At 45.7% G+C, this 27,137-nt stretch overlaps 1 protein-coding gene across 3 annotated transcripts in view; it reads left to right on the forward strand.

Moving 5' to 3' along the window:
• The first annotated feature begins 436 nt into the window (after window positions 1-436).
• Window positions 437-27,137, forward strand: part of PARP12 (poly(ADP-ribose) polymerase family member 12) — a 42,522-nt gene continuing 15,821 nt past the window's right edge. For 2 of the 3 annotated variants that reach the window (XR_004433298.1, XM_033194735.1), the window contains exons 1-7: window positions 1,258-2,085; window positions 6,305-6,440; window positions 7,193-7,490; window positions 9,581-9,682; window positions 17,339-17,462; window positions 22,754-22,949; window positions 26,704-26,845. Coding sequence is in view for 2 of the 3 variants with exons in the window: in XM_033194735.1 (XP_033050626.1) it covers window positions 1,760-2,085; window positions 6,305-6,440; window positions 7,193-7,490; window positions 9,581-9,682; window positions 17,339-17,462; window positions 22,754-22,949; window positions 26,704-26,845 (1,324 nt within the window). In the remaining variant the exon portion in view is untranslated. Of the gene's footprint in view, window positions 2,086-6,304; window positions 6,441-7,192; window positions 7,491-9,580; window positions 9,683-17,338; window positions 17,463-22,753; window positions 22,950-26,703; window positions 26,846-27,137 lie in introns of all 3 variants that reach the window. The other variant, XM_033194733.1, reaches the window with a different exon arrangement.

Here is a 27,137-nt window from a genome sequence, read left to right on the forward strand (position 1 = left end):
TACTATCTAGTCTTTATCCATACACTTTTTTTTAATGTACATTTTTGTAGTAATACTACAGGTAAGATTTCCTTTTTTTTTTTTCTTTTTTTTTTAAGATAGAGTCCCGCTCTGTCGCCCAGGCTGGAGTGCAGTGGCGTGATCTTGGCTCACTGCAACCTCCGCCTCCCGGATTCAAGCGATTCTTCTGCCTCGGCCTCCCAAATAGCTGGGATTACAGGCGCCCGCCACCACACCCGGCTAATTTTTACATTTTTAGTAGAGACGGGGTTTCACCACGTTGGCCAGGCTGGTCTCAAACTACTGACCTCAAGTGATCCGCCTGCCTTGACCTCCCAAAGTGCTGGGATTACAGGCGTGAGCCACTGCACCTGGCCTATAGTTTTTTATATTCATTTTTAGTGAATGTTATACCATAAGTACTCTCCCCCCATAATCCTTCTGTCTCTCATCTTTCCTTTTCCATTTTCCTAGTACCTCTTACTGCCTCCTCTCAACCACCCTTGTGTGTTTCTTCATCTTTCCCCGTGCTTATTCAAAAATGTCCTGTCACATACACACAGGCTTCTCTTTTTATTAGACTTTTAAAAAAATTAATTCTTGATCATTCAACTTGATTATTTAGACATTTCTGTACAGACATCTTTTCTCATTTAACACTACATCATGGCTGTCTGTCCCTCTAGATCCGCACACGGAGATTTAACACATGCTTGTTAAACAGTCATCATAATAAAGATTAGCCACACTGTTCCCACTTAACCCTACCTCCCAGGTAGGGCTCCCCCAGTAACACTTTCACACATAACTTATTTACTGTTCCTTTTACTTCTGGAAGATTCCGAGAGGAAATGTCGCTGGGTCAAAGGTCACGTGCGTTTTCAATTTTAATAGCTATTCCTGGATTACTTCCCCAAAGGGTTCTAACAACTCGCATTGCTCTCAACACGTGTGAGAGGGTCCTTTGCTCTGACGGGTCTTCTAAAATACTTGTTCAATCGTTACTTATCAGGGGCTGGGAGTAACGGATTTTTTTCTTTTTCTTTTTTGAGAGGGAGTCTAGCTCTGTCGCCCAGGCTGGAGTGCAGTGGCGCGATCTCGGCTCACGGATTTGTTCTTTTAAAGAACATACCCTTTTATATTTAAATGAAGGGACTCATTGATGCACCGAGGCGAAAGGAACATTTAATTAAGGCCGTCTTCCATTGCGGAGTGATCGCTTTTGTCACTTGTTCGAGGGGTGAGGGCTCCCGTCAGTTGTCCCTGTTTCTGCGGGCCGTCTACGGAAGCCCTGGCTTGGCTTTAACCTGGCTTGGCTTTAACCGCTGAGCAGCTTTAACCGGCGGCGTCCAGCTGGCTCCGCCAGCGCTGCCGCCGCCCTCGAGGCTCCCTCTGACTGAAGGCGCTCGGAGCATCGCGGAATTAGGGGCTCCTGGTCCCTCAAACATCCAAGGAAGCCATTTTCAGGGCCTAGGGACTGGCCGCCGCGAGCCGGGCCGAACGCCCGAACTCACGAGCTCCCGAGCTCCCGTCGGGCGGCGGCCTCACAGCTGGGGGCCCTGAGGCGGAAGGCGCAGCCGCTCAGCTGCGGGCCGGGGGCGTGGCGAGGGCGCACAGGTTCTGTTTTTCGCCGGCCCGGGGCCGCTTTCGGTTTCGTTTCCCGCCGGCGCCTCCACCCTGCGAGAGCCGTCCGCCAGCCAGCGTCCGCCGCCGTCCGCGTCGCGCCACCCGCGGTCCGACGGGCGCAGGCACAGCGGCCATGGCCCAGGCCGGCGTCGTCGGTGAGGTGACCCAGGTGCTGTGCGCGGCCGGGGGCGCCCTGGAGCTGCCCGAGCTGCGGCGCCGCTTGCGGATGGGCTTGAGTGCCGACGCGCTGGAGCGGCTGCTGCGGCAGCGTGGCCGCTTCGTGGTGGCGGTGCGGGCGGGCAGCGCCGCCGCGGCCCAGGAGCGCGTGGTGCTGGCCGCGTCGCCGCTGCGCCTGTGCCGCGCGCACCAGGGCTCGAAGCCGGGCTGCGTGGGGCTCTGCGCGCAGCTGCACCTCTGCAAGTTCATGGTCTATGGCGCCTGCAAGTTTCTGAGAGCCGGGTAAGGCGCCGCGCCGGCAGTGACGGCGGGCGGAGGCCCTTCGCGCCCACAAGCACTTCCAGCCCGCTTGGGAGTCCTACTTGAAGTTTGAGCATACAATTCGGTGGCTCTGCCCTGGCCTCGCCCCGTCATACACTAAAGGGAGCGTTTATTGAGCACCTGCTGAGTACCTGGCACAGTGCGAGGGACTCGGGGTCGAGTGGGATTCTCTAGACGCCTAGGGAGAGAGAGTGATTTACATAGAGCGCGGTAGTGCCGGGTGTTCCCCACCCGGGTGTGGCCGTGTGGGGTAGGGAGATAGGGAGGCGGTGGCCTAGGGGAGTCCACGACGCTGCGGGTCCCCCCTTGCCAGCTTTGAGAGCAGACAATGAAGGTTTTCTCTGCCCAGTAGCTGGAAGAGATCTTTAAACCCCGTTCAACCCTATTTATCTGCTTACAAACTGGAAAATGCAAGCTCCCTGCCATCGCCCACATGTCCTGGGGCACTGGTCCCTGCCCACTCGGTACCCTTCTGTGCCTGGAACACCCCCCCCCCCCCCGCCCCCAGCCTGGGTATTTCTGGGAGCCTGAGCATTTCTGGGAGCCTTTGCCTGGAGTGCCCTTCCTGCTCTTGGTTGGCCCTGTTTGTTAATCCTTCAGGCCTGAATCTAAAGATCACATCCCATTTGAGGGCTTTTCCTCCCCTTACTCTTGGTCACAGGGAACTGTTTGTTTTCCTCATGGCACCCACCTGCCAATAGAATGGAAACTCCCTGAGGGCAGAGGCGCTAGCTGTCTCCCCAGCACTTAGCGTCCATGTTCTGTGCATAGCATGTGGTCAGTGGGATGTGTGGAAGGGATTGCTGAGGTTTATGTCTAAGAATTTGGGCCTCACCCTGAAAGTGATGGGGCAGGTAAAATGGCAGGAGAGAGCAACCATCAGGTTTGCATTTTAGGAAGTCTTAGTTAGTGGTGTGGGTGCCAATTTAAGGGAGGATGTTGTGGGGAACCACTGGGAAGCTAGTCATGTAGGATAATTCCTTCCTCCCCTGCTCCCTCCTTTCTTGCTTGCCCCCTGGTGTGTGTGTGTGTGTGTGTGTGTTGTGTGTGTGTGTGTCTGTCTGTCTTAATAGAGTAGATATTTCTTGCTCATGTCAGGCCCAGCAGTGAGCATGGGGTGGGGGGCCTTGATCCATACAGTCATTCAGGGATCCAGGCTGACTGACCTCTGCTCGATGCCCCTCAGCGCATGGCTCTTGAGGTCAGCCTAGGTATCCAGTTCTAGGGGACTGATTGAAAAGAGAGTTGCATGGGAGGTTTTTGTGGGCCAGGTCTAGAAGTGGTGGATTTCCTTTCACCCACATCCCGTTGACCAGAAGCTGTCTCGTGACCCTGTCTAGATGCAGGGTGGCTGGGAAATGTAGTCTCTAGGAAGCAGCTGTCTGGAAGTATCCAGATTAGAACTTTGCAAGGGCTGTGTGTGTGAGAAATTTGGGAGAGGTGAGTTGGTGACGGTGTGGTGAGAGGCTATCAGAGAGGTGATGACTCTTCAGTCTCTATTCCTACTGTGGCATGGGTGTTGTTCACTGAGAGAGCAAGAGAGGGTTTTAGTTTGGAATCATGCCCAGGAGGCAGCTGTTCAGGTCAGAAGCTTGGTAGGAAGGTCAGGGCTCCAGTGTGCTGGGCTGGTTTGGGAAATACTGGGTGGTGTGTGTTGTGGCCGCAGCCCCAGGAGTGGATTAGATCTGAGGTAGAGTCTGAGGCCCGAAAAGAGGCTGAAGGTGGAGCTCTGGGGAAATCAGCCTTCAGGGATGAGGCAGTCCAGGGGAGGGCAGGGAACAACAGCCCACGAGGAAGAAGGCACACAGCAAATAGTGGCTGGATGGAGCCACTCTTAGGGGTAACTGCTGGATCTGTTTAATGTTCATATTTGGTAAAATAAAGATGGCAGCCCTGTTCTTAAGCTAGTTACCAAAATGTGGCTTCAGGTCTGACTTGTCTCAGAAATCTGGAGTGTGATATTTACTGGCTCAGATGAGCTTGGGTTTTCTTCATTCTTCAGTTTTTTCTTTTCCTTGTGGTTTACACAGGTGAATTTCTTGAACCTTCCATTTCTGACTCACCTTAGGGAGAGTAGGTGTGGTTGGCTGCACTTCTCTGCTTCCCTTGTGACTCTGCTTGTCTTCCTGAACTGCAGGGTCAGTTCTTTTAGAAAAAGGTCATCAGTCCTGCTGCAGAGCTGGTACGGAGTCCTGGGTCCCTGGCTCTTGGTTCTCGGCTCAGGGGGTAGTGAGCTTGGTGGTCTAGGGCACAGTCCCAAGATCCAGCCCACCTTGTTTCAATCTGGGCACTGCTCCTTGCTAGCTGGTGGCTTTGGGCAAGTGACTTTACCTCCAGGTCTCAGTTCCCTCATCTGCAAAGTGGAGTTAATGATATTACTCCCCTCACAGGCTGGTTGAGGACTGAATGAGTTAACTCATAAAACATTTTGGCAATCCCCGATACTTGGCAGTTGCTCAATAAATTTTAGTAGTCGTTATCATTGTCATCATCAGTCATCATTACACCTATTAGATATATTTGGCTCTGGCAGCACCAAATTGTTTGCCTCTCTTCTGGAATGTTCTTCCTTTCTCCTCTTGCTGTCTCCTCACCCTTTAAGTATTCCACTCAGACTTTATGCCATCCAGCGTGCTCCCCTGATTTCTTCCCCAGTTCTCTCCCAGCCCAGACTGGCTTAGGTGCCCTTCCGCTCTGCGCTCACGGATTCTGACCACAGCTGACATTGCACTTGCCACTCCATATCAGAGTCCCCTCTATGTCTATCACCTCCACTAGATGAGGGAAAGAGAGCAGGCAAGGATGACTTCCGGGTTTTTGGTCTGTGCAGTGGGAGAGGAAAGTTGCCTTTTACTGAGCTGGGGGATTCCGGAAAAGGTGCAGGTTTGGGGTGGATCGGGGTTTAGCATTCTCCTGAGATGTGACATAGGAGGCATGGCAGTGCCAGAGTCAAACAAATGCTTTTGGCCTGACTCTTCTGGGTCCTGGTGACTCAGACAGTCATTTAAAGGTTTATCTTTGGGTTCTCAGGGCATGGTGCCAGTGTCTGGCTCACCCTGGTGCTTATCAGATACTTGTGGATGGAAAGAATGGAGGAAGAGAGCAAAAAAAAAGAACTGGGTTCAGGGCTGTGTGTGTGTGTGTGTGTGTGTGTGTGTGTGTGTATGTATGTGTGTGTGTGTTTATACGCCTGCATGCACCTGTATGTAACCTGCAATGATAAGATGCCGTGCTTGTTGATTCAGCCTGTGGTTAACTGCTTACCAACTGACTGCTGTGCAGTAACTCCTCTTTGTCATTCTCATCAGATGCTTGCTCAGAGGTGCTGTCCTGGGCCTTAGACCTTGCAAGGCCCCATCTCCTCCTTGGTAAATTGTTGTTGTATAGACATGCTGGTTTTTCTTTTCTCTTTTTTCTTTTTTTTTCTTTCTTTCTTTCTTTTTTTTTTTTTTTGAGACAGAGTCTCGCTCTTGTTGCCCAGGCTGGAGTGCAATGGCGTGATCTTGGATCACCACAGCCTCCACCTCCTGGGTTCAAGCGATTCTCCTGCCTTAGCCTCCTGAGTAGCTGGGATTACAGGCATGCACCACCTCGCCCAGCTAATTTTATATTTTTAGTAGAGACAGGGTTTCTCCATATTGGTCAGGCTGGTCGTCTTGAACTCCTGACCTCAAGTGATCCGCCCACCTCAGCCTCCCAGAGCGCTGGGATTAGAGGTGTGAGCTACCGTGTCCAGCCTACATGCTGGTCTCTGAAAAATTGTCATGAAGACTGATTTTAGCGGCTTTCAGTTTGCCAGCACTGCCATAACAAAGTCCTAGGAGGCTTAAACAACAGAAATCGATTTTCTCACAGTTCTTGAGGCTAGAAGTCTGCGATCAAGGTGGCAGGGTTGATTTCTTCTGAGGCCCCTCTCCTTGGCTTGTAGATGGCCACCTTCTCACCATGTCCTCACATGGTCTTCTCTCTGTGTGTGTCTGTGCCCCAATCTCTTATTATAAGGACAGTAGTCATGTGGGATTGGGGCTCACCCTATTGACCTCTTTTTAACTTAATTACCTCTTTAAATACCTGCTTTCCAAATAGAGCCATATCCTGAGGTCCTGGGAGTTAGGACACCAACATAGGAATTTTGAGGAGACTCATTTCAACATATAACACCAGCTCTGCTTCTTTGCAGGAAGAACTGTAGGAATAGTCACAGCTTGACAACTGAACACAACCTGAGTGTGCTGAGAACTCATGGCGTTGACCACCTGAGCTATAACGAGCTATGCCAACTGTTGTTTCAGAACGACCCCTGGCTTTTGCCAGAAGTGAGTGCCAGGGGAAGTCTGGGTTTCACAGCTCCCTGGGGATGTTCCTGTATCTTGGGAAATGTAATGACTGTGAGTGGAATGGGTGGGCCCTTAGTGGTCTCTGGTCTGGTTCCCACATGCAGAAATTTGGGATGTGGAGCAGAAGGAGCAGTTGATTGAAGTTCAAGGGTCAGTTTTACCAACAACCCAGTTCCACAAACATATGTGCCAGATGCCATGGATAACTGTGTGACTAGGGCTGATTCTTTAACTTCTCTGAGCCTCTCAGTGTGCTCCATTGAGAAATGCAAGGGTGGTATTTGGCCTTCTCTAAGATGCTTTAAGCCCTCAGAGCCTGTTTGACTTTGAATTGTAGAATAGAGAACTCAGAGAAAACTGGGTCCTGGGGAAGGGAGAATTGATGAGTCAGTGGGGGAAGAGTATAGGTAGATTGTAGCAGTCCTTAGGATGTAGCCATTTGATTTGCATCGTCTCATGTGAAAGGAGCAGCTATAGTCACTTTGAAGTTCTTAGATTTTCCCAGTGGAGGGGCTGCTTCTGTGCAGTCTCCTTTCCACTTGGTTCCCATTTTAGCCAAGGGCATTTGTTAGCAGCCATCATCTAGAGTGAGGGATGTTATAGCTGTGTTCTGTGTGGATGATGGAATCACAGCTTGTGAAGCCCCTTTCTCTCCAGTGGACTGGCCACTGGGGAGGTGGTGTCGTGTGAGACCTTCCTGAACTGGTGGTTTTTTTCCTGTCTGTCAACAGATTTGCCAACATTACAACAAAGGAGATGGACCCCATGGCTCTTGTGCCTTTCAAAAACAGTGCATCAAGCTCCATATCTGCCAGTATTTTTTACAGGGGGAATGTAAGTTTGGCACAAGCTGTAAGAGATCCCATGATTTCTCTAATTCTGAGAATCTGGAAAAATTGGAGAAGTTGGGTATGAGCTCAGACCTGGTGAGCAGGCTGCCTTCCATTTATAGAAATGCACATGACATCAAGAATCAGAGCTCTGCCCCCAGCAGAGTGCCTCCTCCTTTTGTCCCACAGGGGACTTCTGGTAAGGCTGGTGGGAAGGTAAGGCTGGTGGGGAGCATGGGAGGTCCTGGACTGGGGGCTCCCGGATTCCAGCTAGCCATTACATGGAGTGTGTGACTTTGGGCAAGTCTGGTGCTGCTTTTAGTAAAATGGAGTTGATGATACTTTCCTAACAAGGCAGGGGGTGCAGGGGTGAAATCATAGACATGACAAGCAAGCCATCCTAGACAAATGTGAATTGGTATTGATGGTGAGTGAATTCTGAATAGGCCTAGTCTGCACTGAAATGGGAGACTTGGCTCCTCCCCCTGTGCAGTCACCCCTCTCTTCACCCCCACGAGAGCATGTCCTTCAGGAAGGAACCCAAAGTTAGGAATGCTGTGCTGACAGCTCTGGGGAGCGTCCCTTGTGTTGTATTCTGATTTTACAAAATGAGTGAAAGAAGCATACCTTAATTATGGCATTGGCTATATTCCTGCCATGAATAAGTAGAGTTTTTGAGTCATTGTAAATTTGTCTGCTTTGTTCCCTGCTCATCTCCAGCACCTAGACAGTGCCTGGCCCACAGTAGGTACTCTGGTGTTTATTGAATGAATGAGTGTGCTAGGATGCTTATTTTTTTAAAAACACTGTCAGGTTTAGTGACAGGCAAATTTCAAGCAGAAATTTTTATTTAATAAGCATTTCTTGAGTACCTGTTGTTGGGCAGATGAATAATGTGGTCTGTCAGGGAGATTATGATACACTGGCATCCGCTGGATTTCACAGTATCAGCTGTTGGCTGGCTGTTCTGTTATCCACTCTTTCATTCAGCACCTTTGTGTGCTTGCCACATGCTGGGCACTGTCTTGGGTGCTGGTTATTCCTTGGCGAAGCTGAGACATGCCTCCCCTCAGAGCAGAATCCAACCCGCTCAGTTAGCTGTAGTGGTGGCTACAGTTTTAACAGAGCGCTTCCTAGAATGTCAGTTGCATGCCAGGACTGCCTGCAAACAAATGCACCACTCTAATTGTACTTGACTTTTATATTTAAAAGTTGTCCATTGTATTTGTTTTTTCTTTACATTGTCTTCAGTTATGTTTTGTTGATTTCTTTCAGTTGTAGGAAGCCTAGAAGTAGACAGGTTTTGTATTAAATAGATCTTTAAGAGTATCTTAAAGCCTTGAATACAGTTGGATTACAGCCTTGTCAGAGAGGGAGGAGGGATCCACTGCCCAGTGATACCAGCTTCAAGGGCAGTCACCATCGTGGGGAGAGAGGGAGATGACCTCCGGGGTCCCATAGACCTGGGTTTCGAGTGAAGTATCCCAGGGGCTTATAAAAAGAAAAGGGAAGATGAATAACAAAATGACAGGTGACACTAAATAGGGATTGCAAATTAATTTTATGTGTTCATTTGGGGGTAGCTGGGTGAGAGTAAATGTCGTAGGTAGAGACTCATTGGCATAGTGCTAGTAAAGATAAACTAGAAAGGATTTATGTGCCCTTTTTATATTAAGATCCTGATAATTAACCTAAAATTTATTAAAGGGGCTTCATTTTGAAATGTGGACTTTGTATTTATTACTCTTTTTTTGGTATTAGTACCCAGTTCTGATAGTTCATTAATGAATATTTGCTATATAGCCTCAAATCTAGTTTATAAAAAGTAGCCCTCTGTTTGCCCTCAGGGGTCATCAACTTTAGGCATAGAAGGAATTGTAAGATGCCTCAACATGTAAGACGGTGGTTCTCCCCTTGTTACAAAAGTGTCCCAAGCCCCACCCCTGGAGGTTCTGATTAAGTCTGGGGTGAAGTCAGTCTATTGCAGAATCAGGCACTTGTGTTTTTAAATGGGTCTTCTAGTGAATTGGGTGGACAGCGAGAGTTGAGAAAGGAGTCCCTTCATGGAGTCCTGGATCTGGCAAGCAGCTAGCTGTGTGGCCTCAGGCTGCCAGCCTGTCACTAAAAAGTAGAGGACCCACCTGTGTAGGAGCACTTTCACCCCAAACATGATAGGGCTTTATGAGCTTGCCTTGCCCACTTTTGTGCAGAGAGCTGAATGAATCCTCTTTAACTCTCCTTTGTACCCCATGTCAGAAGCTAACATATGTTTGTGGTGTTTCTTTGCAGAAAGAAAAGACAGTTCAGGTTCTGTGTCCCCAAACACTCTTAGCCAGGAGGAGGGTGATCAGATCTGTCTGTACCATATCCGGAAAAGTTGTAGCTTTCAAGGTAAGTTGGAGGAGGCTCCTTCATCCCCCTTGTGGGAGGGGTAACTGCTTGTTATTCCCAGAGCTGTGCTCTGAAGTCACCCCCTACCAAACCTCTACCCCATCCAGAGAGGATCAGGGCTTGGCACTTTGGCCAAACCAATTCTGAAGGTATTTTGTTGGGGAGTTGAAGATGGTAGCAATTCTTTGAGTTTTTAGAAATGAAATGTGGATCATTTTGGGAAACATAACTGGTTCATGCACCAAATGAGTGTCAAGTATTGAGACTTGGTCAGCTTAGCATGAAGTCACAGACCTGCACAGGACAGGGAACTGCTCAGCCTGGTGGGAACAAAGATAAGGGTAATGATAGGCTGAGAGCTCCCTTCGAAACTGGAAAGGACTTCACTGTGAAGGAAACACTTGTGTTAGCTCTTGGAGGATGAGTAGTTGTTTAAATTGGGGGTTTCTTCTGTATTGATCCAGTGAGCAATCCAGTGATCTCTCTTTTATCAGAAGCAGCAATTCTGGTGTGCATATGTGTGTCTGTATTTTCACTAAACCTTTGTTTTCTTCTTAAATGCTGTCCTGGGCTTTGACTGAAGAAAGGTTTGTTCTCAAATTTGGTGACTCCCCTTGACAACCACCAAAACTTCTTGGTTCATTTTCAGTTTTTAAAAACTAGCTAAGCAATTCATGAATAGTTTCACTCTGTAAAACAGTTCAGTAATACAAAGTGAAGCCTGAAGTTCTCCATCATCTTTGCCAAAAGGTAAACACTTCCTGTGTGGTTGTGATATTTGTTTTACCTATTTTCAAGCAGATAGGAGCATATGATAATGTTATTATTCAACCTGCATCTTAACATTGTATTTTGGAGATTTTTTTCCATGCCAGTATGTGAAAGTCCACCTCATTTTAAAAACAAGTGTGTAGTATTTGATTATAATGATGTTCCATTGAGCATTCAAGTACATATATGTGAGTATTTCCATAGATAGATTCTGGGGAATGGAATGATAGGTCAAAGAACATGAGCTCTATATATACATATATATGTGTATTCTGAAAGCAATATTATCGAGCTGTAGTTTTCACAAGATAAAGTGTACCCATTTTAAATGTATACTTCTGAGTTTTGCTAAGTATATATGCTCATGTAACCATCTCTACCATCAAGATACAGAACCCCCTCCAAAAACATTGTTTTGTGTCCCTTTATAATGAATCCTCACCCCCTAGTTTGTCACCCCCAGGAAATCCCTGATCTACTTTTTGTCACTATAGATTAGATTTGCCTTTTCTAGAATTTCACATAAATGGAATCATACAGTGTATTATCTTGTGCCTCGCTTCTCTCATTAGCATGTTTTTGAGATTCAGTCATGCTGGCGTATGGATCATTTGTTTCTTTTTGTTGCGCAGTAGTATTCCATTGCATGATTGAATACAATTTGTTTATCTGTTCATATGTTGATGAACATTTGGGTTGTTGCCAGTTTTTGGCTTTTACAAATACAACTTCTATAAATATTTATGTATACGTTTTCATGTGGATATATGTTTCCATTTCTCTTGGATAAAGACCTAAACATAGTTACTGGGTTATGTCATGTGATTGACTTTGTAAGAAACTGCCAAACTGTCTTCCAAAATAGATAATGATATTTTATGTTCCCACCAGCAACGTATGAGAGTTTCAGTTATTGTATATTCTTGCTAACACTTGGCATTGTCTTCTAAATTTTAGCCATTCTAATCAGTGAGTGATGATGTTTCATGGTTTTAATTTGCATTTGCCTGATCATTAATGATGTTTAACTTTTATTTACATGTACTTTTGGGGCATTTTTATATTTTCTGTGAAGTATCTACTCAAATCTTTTGCCTGTTTTTTATATAACAGCTTTACACACACACACACACGGTCTTCAGAAAGTTCATGTAAAATGCATATTATGAAAAAATTAAGGATGGAGTTCGAAACTTTTGCACCAAAATAAATTCATACTAACTTGTAATAACATATCTGAACAGGATCTAGTTTGAGGCACTAAGAAGGATAAGACATCAATTTGGAAAGAGCCCCTATCAAAGCAACATCAGTTTTGCTGCAGTTGAAGCAAGAACAAATATCAAATTTATGGTGACTCTTGGGTGGCAGAATGACGAAATCATTGATGCTTTGCAAAAAAGTTTATGAGGACAATGTCCCAAAGAAATCAGTTTATAAATGAGTAAGTCACTTTAAGAAGGGATGAGAGAATGTTAAAGATGGAGCTATCCATATCAATTTGTGAGGAAAAAATTAATGTTGTTTGTTCCTTAATTGAAGACCAGTGATTAACAGCACAAATAGTAGCTGACACCAGACATCTTGATTAGTTCAGTGTATACAATCTGCCAGAAAAATTAAAAATTAAATTTGAGCAAACTTTCCACTCTATGGGTGCGAAAACCATTCTGCCTGGATCAGCTACAGACAGGAGCAGAACTTTTTTGAATGGAAATTTTAAACAAGTGGGATCAAGATCCTGAAGCATTTCTTGAAGAGTTGTAACAGGAGATTGGAACATGGCTTTACCAGTAGGATCCTGAAGACAAAGCAGTGGATCCTAAAAGGGAAAAGTGGCCCAGTCACAGCAGAAGTGGTCAGGAGCAGAAGTCACAGCAACAGTTTTTTGGGTGGCTCAAGACATTTTGCTTGTTGGCTTTCTAGAGGGCCAAAGAGCAATACCATCTGCTTATTATGAGAGTGTTTTGAGAAAGCCAAAGCTTTAGCAGAAAAATGCCCGGAAAGCTTCACCAGAGGGTCCTTCTCCACCACCACAAGACTGCTGTTCATTCCTCATCAATCAAGGGCAATTTTGCAAGAGTTTCAATGGGAAATCTATAGGCATCCACCTTACAGTCCTGATTTGGCCGTTTCGGACTTCTTTTTGTTTTCTAATCTTAAAAAATCTTTAGGCCGGACATGGTGGCTCATGCCTGTAATCTCAGCACTTCAAGAGGCCGAGGCAGGTGGATCACTTGATATCAGGAGTTCGAGACCAGCCTGGCCAAAATGGTGAAACCCCATCTCTACTAAAAATACAAAAATTAGCCGGGCGTGGTGTCACATACCTGTAATCCCAGCTACTTGGGAGGATGAGTTACTTGAACCCGGGAGGTGGAGATTGTAGTGAGCCGAGACCATGCCCCTGCACTCTAGCCTGGGCAACAAGAGTGAAACTCTGTCTAAAAAAAAAAAATCTTTAAAGGGCACCCATTTTTTTTTTTCAGTTAATAATGTAAAAAAAAGACTGGATTGACATGGTTAAATTCCTGGGACCCTCAGTTCTTTATGGGTGGATGAAATGGCTGGTATCATCTTTTACAAAAGTGTCCTGAACTTGATGGAACTTATCTTGAGAAATAAAGTGTATATTTTTTATCTTTTAATTCCATTTTCCATGAACTTTTTGAAGTCCACTTATATATGTAATATTAACACAGAATTGGGCAGCCATCATCATAGGCAATATGAAAACATTTTCAACACCCTCAAAGTAACCCTGTTTTCATTAGCAGTCAGCCACCATTCTTCCCTCCCTCCAGCTCCTAATGACTACAGATGAAGGTTCTGTCTCTATAGATTTGCTTGAATATTTCATATAAATGGAATCATACAGTATTGGTCTTTTGTGACTGTTATACCCATTTTTATTGGGTTGTTTGATCTCTTATTATTGAGTTGTGTTTTGTATGTGATTTATACTGAAGGTATATCCTCCTAGTCTTTCATGTTTACTTCCTTTATAGTGTATTTTGAAGAACAGGTATTTTAATAGTGATGTCCAGATAATATATATTTTTCTTTCATGGTTTGTGTTTTTTGTGTCCTAAAAATATTTGCCTATTCTAAGCCTACAAAATGTTTTCTTTTATGGTTTTTTCCTAGAAGTTTCAGAGGCTGGGCTTTTAGGTTGAAGTCTAGCTGTGAATGCTTGTTCTTTTAACTCTGATCATTCTCCTTAGGTATCGCTGCTTCTGTGTGAGTTGCTGCCTCTCTTCGAATTATTTTCCTTCATGTGTTGAGTGATTCTTGGTTGTCTTGTCACGTTGGTGCTTGAGAATCCCGTATGCCTGTTGGTTGATTTCCATGGGGCTGATTTGCATTCCAGGCCCTCATTCTAGTGATGGTTGGGAAGAGGCAGAAGGTTCTGCTTGGTGAAATGGGAGGCTGGCATGCAGCCTAGGACTGGGATGCGGGCTTTGGTGGCCATCTCATTTGCTTTTCTCTCGCTGTAACTCTTACGTTCACACTTAGTTTAACTAGGAAGCACACAGCAAGCTTCCTTCATGCAAGCAAGTTAGGGCAAGGGAGTGCCTGTGCCAGGGGCTCCCATTGTTCTCATTGGGATTGGCCTGGGTATCTTTCTTGCTCCTGGCTTCATCAGACTCTGAATCTGTGATGACCCCAGATTATTTTCTACTTCTGTGGTGTGTTCTGCATATTTTGTCTGCATTTTTCTCTCTTCTTTTTCTATCTATTTGATTCTCATTGCTCCATAGTTCTAGCAATTCTTGAATAATTCTGATCTTTTGATGGTATTTTTTATTGTTTTCCAGTGCTTTTGGATTTATTCTTCTCTCCGGCCTGTTATTTCAAGGACTATAGGGAGGAATTGCTGGGGTGGATATGGTATTTTGTCTGCCAAATTGATTTGATTTCTATGACTCACCTCCTAGAAAGCCCCTGGAATGCCAAAGTGAGGTAGGGAACTTTAGAAGTAGGGAAAAGAAGTTGAGAAAGGGGACAGGAAGACCAGGACAAGGGAAGGGACCTTATGTCTCTACCGCTGTGCTGGGACTAGGCTCTCACCAGCTGCTGTGGCTACAGTGCCTTACGTGGTGCCTCCTGTCCTGGGCACCTTCCAGCTGTGAACAGTGTGGTCTGTAGCTCAACTTTGATTCAGAACGGAAGTCTCAGGCCTGCTGTTTGATTGTAGTGCCTTCCCCTGGCCCCCATGTCCTTCCCGAGGAAGCATCAGCCTGGAGGGCCCTATGGAGCGCACCTTCCCCAGAATGTGCCTGCTTGCAGGGAGAGCCTGTTTCAGGCTGTCCATAGTACACCTGTGCCTGGGGTTTGTAGTTAAAGCATTTGAATACTGGGATGCCCTGGGGAGACCTTCTGCTCTCGTCGCTGATCATTTCCTCTAGTGCCTTTCAGGGAGGGGACAGGAACTCGTTGGTCATGACCTTGGACCATATCTATTTTTGTCTCTCCTGGCCCAGCCCCTTAATTACCTGTTGTATACACACCGGGTTGAGAGAGTCCAAGAGGTTCCCTGACCTAGTGAGATGTCCATGTTCAAACTGGACAAGTTAGTCCCTGGTGTGGCTGTGTCCAGCCTTGTTGAACTTAGAGGAGTTTCCTTGCTTAGGTGTCTCGACCTTGTTCCCTCAGTCCTCTCAGCCTGGCACTCTCTTCTGCCCTGTCTGCTCCGCCCAATACCTGGTCTGTGACAAGCCCAGGCACCCTCCCACCCTCCTCCGTGGTACTTCCCCCACCATGGTGCTTTTGCAGAGCCTGGGAAAGAAGTGGCATTGAGATGTGCCTGAAAGAATGCACACGATTTTAGAAAATTTTAATTTTTTTCAAGTATCAAATTAGCTAGTTTCATTATTATTTTGAAATACAAATTAAAAATGTACAAAGGACACTCAGTAAGAAATAAGTCCCCCTCACACCAGTTTTCTCCAGAACTCAAGTCCCCTCCAAGAAACTGCTGTAATTATCCATTCCTTGAATATCCTCCCATGGAGACTTTATACATGTACAAGGGTATGTGTCTGTTCGGTTTCCTTATTACACATGCACACTAGCATGGCTTTCTACCTTTTTCACTTAATTAGATGTGTAATTTTTGGAATGTATTATATCTTCTTGTGGTTCAAAGTTCAAAACATGCCAACATGACAGAAGTCTTTGCTCATAACTTTATCTCCAGCTACCAACTTCCCTCTGCAAGAAATAATTTGTGCATGTGTGTGTTTAGTGAGAATATCCCTAATCATATTTTTTTCGATTTTTTACCCAAATAGAGGCATTCTGTACCTTGTTCTCTATCTTTCTGCCTTAGAGCAGATATCTTGGAGGTAGCCAACTGCATGTCACAGTACAAAGAGCATCTCATTCTTTTTCTCTCCTTTCTCCCTGTCCTCTCCTGACGCTCCTCTGGGTGGATGTAGCTGAACCTCACATAGGCTGTTGACAGGTAGGGAGGGGGTGTGGGTGGCGTTCCAGGTGGTGGCAGGCACCAGCAAAGGCAGGACGGGCAGCGTGTGCTTGGAGTGATGAGAGAAGTGAGTATCTGGCTGCCCAGGAGAAACATGGGGTTGGTGAGGGGAGTAGCTCACTGGAACCCGTAGGTCTGGGCCATTGTGTGGATGTTGGTGGGAGTGTGTCAAGGAAGGAGTGAGCATGTTGTTAGCCAGGAGAAGCAAGAAGCCTGTAACCATGCTGCTAACCTCCCTTCAGTTGCACGTATTGGGTTGGGATGGATTTCTGGTAGAGATGAATCTGGCTCCATCTTTGCTGTGATCTCTGCCCATCCACCTGCCACGTGGAGAGTGATATTGAGGAGTCAGACTGCCCCCTGCAGTGATGAGACCTTTGACTTTCCCATGATCAGCTTCTTACTCTCATTAAATAAAATTCATAGATGATATAAACCATCAACATACATATTTCTAAAAAATTGCTAGGTGTGGTGGCTCACGCTTGTAATCTCAATACTTAGGGAGGCCAAGATGGGTGGATCACTTGAGGCCAGAAGTTCGAGACTAGCCTGGCCAACATGGTGAAACCTTGTCTCTACAAAAAATACAAAAATTAGCTGTGTGGTGGTACACACCTGTAATCCCAGTTACTCAGGAGGCTGAGATGGGAGGATCACCTGAGCCTGGGAGGTTGCGGCTGCAGTGAGCCGTGATTGTGCTACTGCACCCCAGCCTGGGTGACAGAGTGAGACCCTGTCTCAAAAATAAAAAAAATAAAAATATAGTAAGGTCCTGTTAAAAAGTGAGGCATAAAGAAGGAAGATGTATGTCTTAGTCCATTTTCTGTTGCTTATAACAGAATACCTGAAACTGGATAGTTTATAAAGGAATTTATGTCTTACCTTTATGGAGGCTGAGAAATCCAGGGTCAAGGGCCTGTATCTGAGGAGTGCCTTCTTGCTAGTGGGGACTGCAGAGTCCTGAGGTGCTGCAGGGCATCCCATGGCAAGGGGGCTGACCATGCTAGCTCAGGTCTCGCTTCCTCTTATAAAGCCAGCAGTTCCACTCTCGTGATAACCCATACACACATTAATCCATTCATCTATGACCCAGTCACCTCTTAAAGGCCTTACTGCTCAATACTATCACATTGGCGATTAAGTTGTAACATGAGTTTTAGAAGGGACATTACTATTACATACATCATAGTAATGTATATAATGTATATAATAAAATACAAAAAGTGTTTCCATATCTAAATGCTCAGACATGCCTGCACTGAAAAAACAGACTCCACCACACATTTTCAGAATGTTCCCAGGTCAGCGGGCAGCATCACACCTGTTGACAACCACAAGGCTGGGGCATGCTGCGTATCGCCAAGCTATCTTACTCCTTTATGTTTTTATTTCAGATAAGTGCCATAGAGTTCATTTCCATTTGCCGTATCGATGGCAATTCTTGGATAGAGGCAAATGGAAGGATTTGGACAAAATGGAACATATCGAAGAGGCATATTGCAATCCCAAAATAGAAAGGTAGGAAATATGTCTCTTATCTCTTATGCCTGGGCTTCTGTGTGCGGTGAAGGAAGTTTAGCTTAAACAGCAGTGTTTAGTTTTGATAACCCTTGCGCGCATGTGTGGCTGTCAAACACACTCTCTCCCTCTCTCTGAGCAGCCTAGTCTGGAGGGAGAAGCTGGGCTGGAATTGGAAGTCAGCGTTCGTACTGGCAGTTCAGTGGCTTTGTTCTCCCACCTCCCTCTCCTTTCAGACAGGAGCACTGGGGAAAGGAGATGCTACCAAGACAAGTATTAAGTTCTCAATTATTTGGCGCTGGGATTGATCATGTACATCTATACTCATTATTACAGAAAAGCGAGAGGTGATTATTTCTGTTTGTGAAATTTTAGCCTTTGGCCTATACAGCCATACCGCTGAACTGCTGTTTATAGTTTAATCTTTAACTTTTTTTCCCCCAAGCATGTCCTAGTATTTTCCCTCAGTCAATTCAGAGTAAACAGGGGATTCCTGGATAGGCTTCTTTTCGAATACTTAACATATTTTGCATTGAACTTGCTGAAATATGTTGCCAAGAAGAGAATTTGAGCCTACTTTTTGAGTGTATAAAATAAATTTCCACTTAGAGTGCAATTATGTGCAAATTGCTATTGGTAAAGTATGTGAAACCAATTATTCCTGTTAGGAGGATTAAACGGCTCACATACCACCGCAGGCTTTCTTTTTGAGGCAAAGTTTACACACAGCGAAGAGCCCGGATATTAAGCATAAAGTTCATTGAGTTTTGACAAATGCATACGCTTGTGTAGCCAGCATTCTGATTGAGATACGGATCGTTTTCCTCACCCCATCTCCTTCTAGTCAGTGCCCACTCCCATCATTCACCACTGTTCTGACCTCTGTCACCATAGATCTCTGTCTTGCCTGTTCTTGAACCTCATATAAATAGAACCGCACGGTATGTACTGTTGTGTCTGGCCTTTTTCACTCAAATTCTCTACCCTCCAAATGGGCAGACTGCAAAGTCAGACACTTCCTGGCAGAGGAAGCACAAATGGCCAATTACATGTGGATCTGGATTTATTTCTGCCACTCATTATAATTGTCACTGTGACGTGCTTTTTGTATATTTCTTTTCTCTTTCTGATCTTCTCTTAGATTTGTTTTCCTCATTTGGTTTTCTACCTTTACTAGTTTGGACGTTATAGACTGAATTTTTATTTTTTCAGTGGCTGCCCTGGAAATCTAAACAGACTCTTTATGTTAACAGACTTTTAGCTGAGCTTAAGCCAATCAGTGCCTTTTATCATTCTGTCAAACAGTGAAAGAACCTTGGAATGAAATTCTGACTAGTTTTCATTCAAACTTATTTACTAATTATGTAAATTTGGCCAGATTACTTAATCTCATTTTACCTTAGTTTTACTATATGTTAAGTAGACAAAATAATAGTTTCTACATCGTAAGGTTATTTTGAGAATTAAATGAGTTAATATACATAAAACACTCAGAATAGTGTCAGGCACATAAGTTGTGGGTCGAGCACAGCAGCTCACACCTGTTATCCCAGTGCTTTGGGAGGCTGAAGTGGGAGGATTACTAGAGGCTAGGAATATACGACCAGCTTGGGCAACATAAAGAGACCCTGTCTCTACAAAATTTTTTTTAAAAAATTGACTGAGCCTGGTGGCGCATGCCTGTAGTCCCAGCTACTCAGGAAGCTGCAGAGGGAGCACCATTTGAGCCCAGGAGTTTGAGGCTGCAGTGAGCTATGATTGCATCACGACACTGCAGTCTGGGTGACAGAGCTAGATCTTGTCTCTATTTAAAAAAAAAAAAAAAATGCACTGTATGTGTTGCTGCTATAATATTTTTAATCCCAGAGGTTAGAAATTCATATTGTTTTAGGCAGTCAGTATTTGTTTAAGTTTACACAATGATCATTTTGTTTATTACTCAATATTCCTTTGCTCACACTTTTCCTTGTTTATCATTTTCCTTCTTTAAGTTCTTCTGTTGGAGGTTGCTTTAGTGAGCGTCTGGAGGTAATTGTGTATTTTGTTAGTCTGAAAGAGTTTTTATTCCCTTCTCGTTTTTGAAAGATGGTTTTACTGGGTATTTTCCCTCAGCTCTTCAAAGACAATTTCATTGTTGTCTGGATTCCATTGCTTCTACTTAGATAGAAGTTAGCTATCAGCCTAAATCGCGGTGGTATTAGTTCACTTCTTAGGGCTGCTGTAACAAATTATCATGAACTTGATGGCTTCAAGCAACAGAAATTTATTTTCTCACAGTTTTGAAAGCTGGAAGTCCAAACTGAAGGTGTTAGCAGAGCCTTGCTCTGTCTGAAGGCTTTACAGGAGGATCCTTTCTTGCCTCCTCCAGGATTCTGATGCTTAGAAATCCTTGGCATGCCTTGGCTTGTAGACGCATCACTCTGATCTTGGCCTCCATTGTCACAGGCATTTTTCCCACGTGTCTGTGTTCAAATTTCCCTTGTCTTAAAAGGACATCAGTTTTGGATTAGGGCCCACCCGAATCCAGTATGACCTCATCTTTTTTTTTTTTTTTTTTTTGAGACAGAGTCTCGCTTTGTCGCCCAGGCTGGAGTACAGTGGCCGAATCTCAGTTCACTGCAAGCTCCACCTCCTGGGTTTACGCCGTTCTCCTGCCTCAGCCTCCCGAGTAGCTGGGACTACAGGCGCCCGCCAGCTCGCCTGGCTAGTTTTTTTGTATTTTTTAGTAGAGAAGGGGTTTCACCGTGTTAGGCAGGGTGGTCTCGATCTCCTTACCTTGTGATCCGCCCGTCTCGGCCTCCCAAAGTGCTGGGATTACAGGCTTGAGCCACCGCGCCCGGCAATGACCTCATCTTAACTTGATTATATCTACCAAGACTGTATTTCCAAATACGATCACATTCACAGATACAAGGGGTTAGACCTTTACCATACCTTGTTGGGGACACAATTCAATCCCGTATAGTAGATAGTCTATTTTTTCTTTCTGGCTGCTTTTAATATCTTGTCATTCTTTGTTGCTGTGCAGTTTCACTAAGATCTGTATGTGGATTTAAAAAAATTTATGCTACTCATATTTTGCTGTGCTTTCTGATTTCTTCAGCCGTGATCTCCTTAAGTATTCCTTCTCTGGAATTCTCATTAGATATATGGTGAGGTCGTCTCACTTCATCTTTTATGTCTTCTAACTTCTCTTTTATTCTCTTTCTAAATTCTGCCACATTTCTTCCCCTCAGGCTGTCACTTCATTAGTTCAGCCTCTTCTGAGATGCAGTGTGTCCCATCGAAGTATGATTTTTAAATTTCAATTAATTTACTTACGTTTAAAATTTCTAAGGCTGGGAGCAGTGGCTAACGCCTGTAATCCCAGCACTTTGGGACGCTGAGGAGGGTGGATGGCTTGAGGCCAGGAGTTTGAGACCAGCCTGGCCAACATGGTGAAACTCTGCCTGCATTAAAAAAATACAAAAATTAGCTGAGTGTGGTGGTGCATGCCTGTAATCCCAGCTACTCCTTGGGAGGGTGAGGCAGGAGAATCGCTTGAATCTGGGAGGTGGAGATCACGGTGAGCTGAGATCATGCCACTGCACTCCAGCCTGGGTGACAGGGTGAGACTCTGTCTCAAAAATAAATAAATAAATAATAATAAAAAAGGAAAAGAAAAACGTTTTGGAGGGAGTGGAGGAGAAAGAAAAAAATAATGAATAGTAAAAGTTCTGTTTTTTTTCTTAAATTTACCCAGTCAATTTTTATAGTCTCTTGATTCTTAACTCATACTTTTGATGCTCAATTCCTTTTTAAAAAACACATCATGTATATCTGCCTCTGAGAATACTAATGTTTTTAGTTCAAGGTGGTCTGATTTTGTTTTTGCTAAGTGTGTTTGTTTCCATGTTTTGTGATTGATTTTGAGCTCATGTTTGATGGAAATTTCTTTGGAAATTTTTTTTTTTTTTTGAGATGGAGTCTCGCTCTGTTGCCCACACTGGAGCGCAGTGGTGTGGTCTTGGCTCACTGCAGGGTCCGCCCCCTGGGTTCATGCCATTTTCCTGCCTCAGCCTCCTGAGTAGCTGGGACTAGAGGCACGTGCCACCACTTCAGGCTAATTTTTTGTATTTTTAATAGAGTTTCATCATGTTAGCCAGGATGATCTCGATCTCCTGACCTCGTGATCCACCCACCTCGGCCTCCCAAAGTGCTGGGATTACAGGCATGAGCCACCGCGCCCAGCCTGGAAATTCTTTTGAGGCCTGAGTTGAAGGTGAATTCCTCCACAGGGGATTTGTGTTTGCTTCTCTGAGAACTGCTACTCTGGATCTTCTTTGCAGCTAATTCTCACAAAATATGAATCAGCCTAAAACTTCTGTGAGGCTTGAGTGGTTTATGAGTTCTCAGAGGAGTTTTTTCCTCCTTTATCTATAACCAACATTAATACAGGCAGGTTTCCTTGCCAGATGTCTTTGCAAGGCAAGTCCCCTCTCCAGTCCCCCTTTACTAAGGTGGGTCATCTTTTAGGTTCCTGGTTTTATGCAGAGGTATCTCTTTTGAGATTCAGTCCTTACTCAGATCCTACATTTTTTTCCTGTTTCCCCTTTGCGGCCAAAGCCTAGGCTCCCTGTCATTACTCATCGACACTGCCCTGGGATAGCTGCTGGCTCTTGCCCTCCCCTCCGCTCTCCAGTTTCGTACCTTCCTTTGGTCTTTAGGCAGTACTGCGTTTAGAAAGGGAGTGCGTCTTGGTGGCTCAGGTGCGGGCTGTGCAGCCCACGTGAAAGCCCAGCTTGCCTGCTGACTAGCTATTTGTCCTTGAATGGGTTTCTTCACCTTCCTGAGCTTCTGTTTTCCCGTCTGTGAAGTGGAGATAATAGTCTCACTCAACCTCATAGGGTTGTGAAAATGTCATCGCCTAATACATGTAAAGTGCTTAATGCAGGGTCTGGCTCACACAGTAAACAGTATGTGTTAGCTATTGTTATTTTTGGCTTCTAAGCACTTCCCTTTCTTGCCAGCTCAGCAGTGCATTTTAAAAAATAATGTTTTCACCAGCATCTTCTGCATTTTGTACCGAGAGGAATTTTCATCGTAACTAGTCTCCCATATTATCTTGATTTTGATATTTTTATACCTCAAAACTGATCTGAAAAAGCAGTTTCCCCTACCTCTGGAAACTTTTTAAAAAATATACATGTCACATTTACTATTCGCATCTCCCGGCTGTATGTTCTCAAGCTGAGGGACCTGTGTCTGCTTGGCTGGTGGGATTTTCAGTCTGCTGCTGTTTTCTTTTGTAGGATCCTGTGTTCTGAGTCAGCCAATACCTTTCACTCTGATTGTCTGAACTTTAACGCCATGACTTACGGTGCTACCCAGGCTCGCCGCCTCTCCACAGCCTCCTCTGTCACCAAACCTCCACACTTTATCCTCACCACTGACTGGATTTGGTACTGGAGTGATGAGTTTGGTTCTTGGCAGGAATATGGAAGACAGGTAAGTGTGATGGAAAGAGGGTGTTTTGTCCTGAGGATCCGTAAGAGAGGAGCCAAGTAAAAGCCCCCATATTGTTGCCAGGTGCATTCTTGAGAGAGCTGAGGATCCCCAGGTCCCAGTGTGACTCACTTGCTTTGAGAGAGTTATGGCAAAACTAGATAAGTTGAAATTTATTTGTATGAGCTTTCATCTTTGAAGAGCTTCCATCTGTTGGCTCATGAGAACTGAATGACAAATTTGTAGTGAGATCAAGTTTCTTCATTGGTTTTATTAAATGGGACAGAAAGATGCTTCTCTTGTTGAACAGGTAACTTAACCCCAGAGCTGGTGCCTATGTGTGCAAGTGTGTTTGTGTAGCTGTGGTATAGAAGTAAAGGCTTTTCAAACCGGTTGTCTGCCATTTCTGCAACTTTACAGAAGGTAGGCAAATATAAGAAAATTGATTTACACCATGTGTAGATTTGGAATCCAAGCCAAATAACAAAAAATAGCTGCTGTCAATTATTTGCAGGTGTCTGTTGATGGGTCAGATTAAAGGGAGTTCCCTGGTCACTTACAGAAGTACAAGTTTAGGCCGGGCATGGTGGCTCATGCCTATAATCCCAGCACTTTGGGAGGCCAAGGCGGGCAGATCACTTGTGGTGATCTGGCCAACCTGGCCAACATGGCAAAACCCTGTCTCTACTAAAAATACAAAAATTGGCCAGGTGTGGTGACACACGCCTGTGGTCCCAGCTACTTGGGAAACTGAGATATGAATGAGAATCACTTGAACCTGGGAGGCAGAGGTTGCAGTGAGCAGAGATCGCACCACTGTACTCCAGCCCGGGCGAAAGCGAGATTCCATCTCAAAAGAAGTACAAGTTTAGGGAAGGCACCGTTGATAAAGAACATCCCCTCCAAAATGAAAATTGATAGGTATTTTGTACTCTTCTGGGTTTTAAGAGGCTATATTGAAGCTTTAATTTCTTATTCTTAACTGCACTCAGAATGCCCTTTTCCTCTGGTCATCCTCTAATATCAGCTCCATGAGGGCAGGGACTTTAGTCTTTCTTTTGCCCCTTTGTGTCCTGTGTGTGGAATGATGCATAGCCGGTCCTCAGGAAATAGACATTGGCTGATGGAAGGAGGAGGGTGTTGCTGACAGTGTCTTGTTGTTCAACTGGAGATGGTCACTCTCAGCGATGGCCTTGCTGCCTCGCATTCCTTCCCTTCCCCTCTGCTCACCTCCTCCCCTCTTGCCGGCACCAGCCTCTCCTTGCTTGCTGCTCTGCCCTGCCTGCCTTTCCCACCTGTCTCCCTCCCATCATGGGCGGCCTGGGACTCTCTCTGACCTGCCCTGTGGGCCTCATCCAGATAAGCTCTCTAGGTTTGGTCAGGAGTGTGAGGGGAAGAGGCGGTGGCATGACGAGGAGGGGGAGAGGATGACTGCCCAGTCACGCTCCAGGAATCCCGGCTCCTTGAGAGGAGGGACAGATGGCAGGTGCAACACACTTAGCAGATGTGACCATCACTTTCATTTTGTTTGGCGATCTGTCCGGCTTCTTGGGGAGACCCCTGGTTGCTGAATGAGGTGACACATGGGCAACCTGTGCAAAAGTAGGGTTCCCTGGTGGTGTCTCATCACAGCTTTGGGGGTGGGGCCGTTCTCCAGTCCGCCAACACAGAGCATGCCCCATTCTCTCCTGTGCTCCTCCTCCTTTGTGGCAGTGCAGAAACTCATGGCGAGCAGTTTGAGAATCTCTGGGGACGAACCGTGTGGATGTTATTGTTATGCCACGTGCTAGTGGGGGCGTAGAAACACGTGTAGGCTTGGTGGCTTTAGGCTGGACAGCCTAGGATGATCTGGTTTTTCTCATCCTCCCTTTCCTACACGTTTCTGATGTAACCCCACATTTAGGTTTCTTTTTTAGTTTTCTGCTAATTGCCACTTCAAAACAGTTTTCTCTTGATTCCCAGAAAAGCTAAGTTTTTTCTGTCTGAGCTCAAGAAGTACTCCAACATTTCATGTCAAAATCAGACACCTGCTGGTCCTGCCACAGGACATGTGGGAATCTGTCATTTGTTCCACATCTCACGGGTGCCTCCAGGTGCTAAACCCAGACCTTTCACAGCCTAACACATAATATGGCTGCCATTGTTGGTTTCTTCTTCCAAACCTCCCACTGAGGGCAAAATAACTCTTTACTTTTTGCTTTATGCGCATCCACCTGCATCTTCCCTCCCGCTGTGACCACTCATCTGCAGGGATTTTGACTGGAGGCCTGGGGTGGGGGCAGGACGCCTGCATCTGACTGCTGCTTCTCCTCTCTGTTTCCCTGATTCAGAGCTTCATTTTCTCAGGCCCAAAGGGAAGGGATTGTTTTCTTTTCCTTTCCCCTTGTTGTCAGAAAGGGATTTTTATACCATGTCCTCTTCCTCCCTGACTCTAGCTTAGTGGCTTGGTTTTGAAGGAGGACAGAGTTCAGAGAGAGAAACTTAGGCACCACTATGAGACCGTAAACTAGGAGGCTGCTTTGCAAACCATTATACCTTGTAACACCCACCCCACGTGGTTCTCATGGGCCAACTCATTGTCATCCCTCGGGCTTGGGCCCTGACTCAGGTGTCTTTTTCTTCCAAGAAACCTTTGCTGGGTCTCACCCTTCCTTGGTCATTCTTCGTTAACCCTGTCAGCATCTAGAGCATCCGTGAGACCTGTGTGGGACCTTGTGCTTGAGGCTTTGAAACATCTGCGTACTTTTTGTTACCCTCCTCCATTGCTGGACTCAGTTGCCCAGAGGCATGGGTGAATCTTGTCTCACTCATTGTTCTGTTAGTAACACCTGAAGCTTGTGACCTAGGAGGACTAGGATGGTAGCAGTAGCGGGAGCAGGAAAATTGACAGGGACAGAGGGAGTTAGTTGGTTATAGGTTCAATAACTTTAATTTTAGTTGTCAATGTAATGTCAAATTTAGTAAGAACAGTGAGGATAATAGTAACATTTGTTATGTTTTGTTCTGGACACTGTGCTAAGTGCTCTGCATGTCTTACTTAAATGGTTTCTCCAGCCCTGTGAGGATGATATAGTCCTGTTGTGTAAAGGGATGAATGTGGCCTAAGTACTATTATTCATGTTATAAGCTTGAGATAACGGAGGCTCAGGGAGGTTAAAATAACTGGCCAAAGTTATAGAGCCAGCAGGTTTGGGAGCCAGAATTCAAACTCAGTCCATCCTAAGCTATGAGATTTCCTGTAGATAATTGTGGAAGAATAGGGATTGAAATGGATAATTAAAAAAATAGATGAATGCTCCCAGGGACCAGAAAAACAAAACCTCTAGGAAGAGGACTGAGCTCTGATTAAAGGATGGTTGGAACGTGAATAGACGGCTAAGAGCAGCCTGGCTTGGGCTGTCCAGTCAAGCAGCACTTGAGAAGTCACTGTTGCTGTTCTGCTGGCATTTGAGTGACTGTTGTGTCCTCTGTCCTAGGTGACTTGAGTGTCCTCCTCTCCATTGCACCCATCCCTGTCATCCTGCTCAGCAGGACCCATATTTACTGCCTTGTTTTTGCTAGGGCGGCTTCAGGAGAGAGTCATGTTGCCTCTGTTCTGTGCCTCCCTCTCCTGCCATACCATGCTCCCTGGTCTCCCACTTCCCCACCACAGGACTGTCCGCCGTGAGCATCTCTGAAATGTGGCTTGGGTGCCACCAGCGTCTTTCCTCATCACGTGGTTTCTTGCCTTCATAAAGTGTCTGGCTTTCCATCGCAGGGCACAGCGCACCCTGTGACCACTGTCAGCAGTAGCGACGTGGAGAAGGCCTACCTGGCCTACTGCACACCGGAGTCTGACGGCCAGGCAGCCACTTTGAAGTTCCAGGCCGGAAAGCACAACTACGAGTTAGATTTCAAAGGTATCCTGTGCCCCTGCCCTCGCCCAGCAGAGCCTACCTGTGTTGGCTCTGTCCCTACACCTTAACCCTGGAGGAGCCATGTGCACACACTGAGGGCCCGGGTAGGTACAGGAAAGAAAAGCAAGGTATGCCTGTGTAGAAGGGGAGACAGAACCTGGAGACAGATGACACTGGCCCTGTGCAGTGGAGGAAGAGCTGCATCGAGAGTGTGAGGAGAATGGACCCCAGGAGGGGCAGGAGCCCCAAGTGTGGAGGACAAGCAGGGTCAGCATGCATGTAGGGTGGTTGTCCT

Source organism: Trachypithecus francoisi, unplaced genomic scaffold, assembly GCF_009764315.1.
Source record: "Trachypithecus francoisi isolate TF-2019V2 unplaced genomic scaffold, Tfra_2.0 Lachesis_group4, whole genome shotgun sequence".
NCBI classification, from domain to species: domain Eukaryota; kingdom Metazoa; phylum Chordata; class Mammalia; order Primates; family Cercopithecidae; genus Trachypithecus; species Trachypithecus francoisi.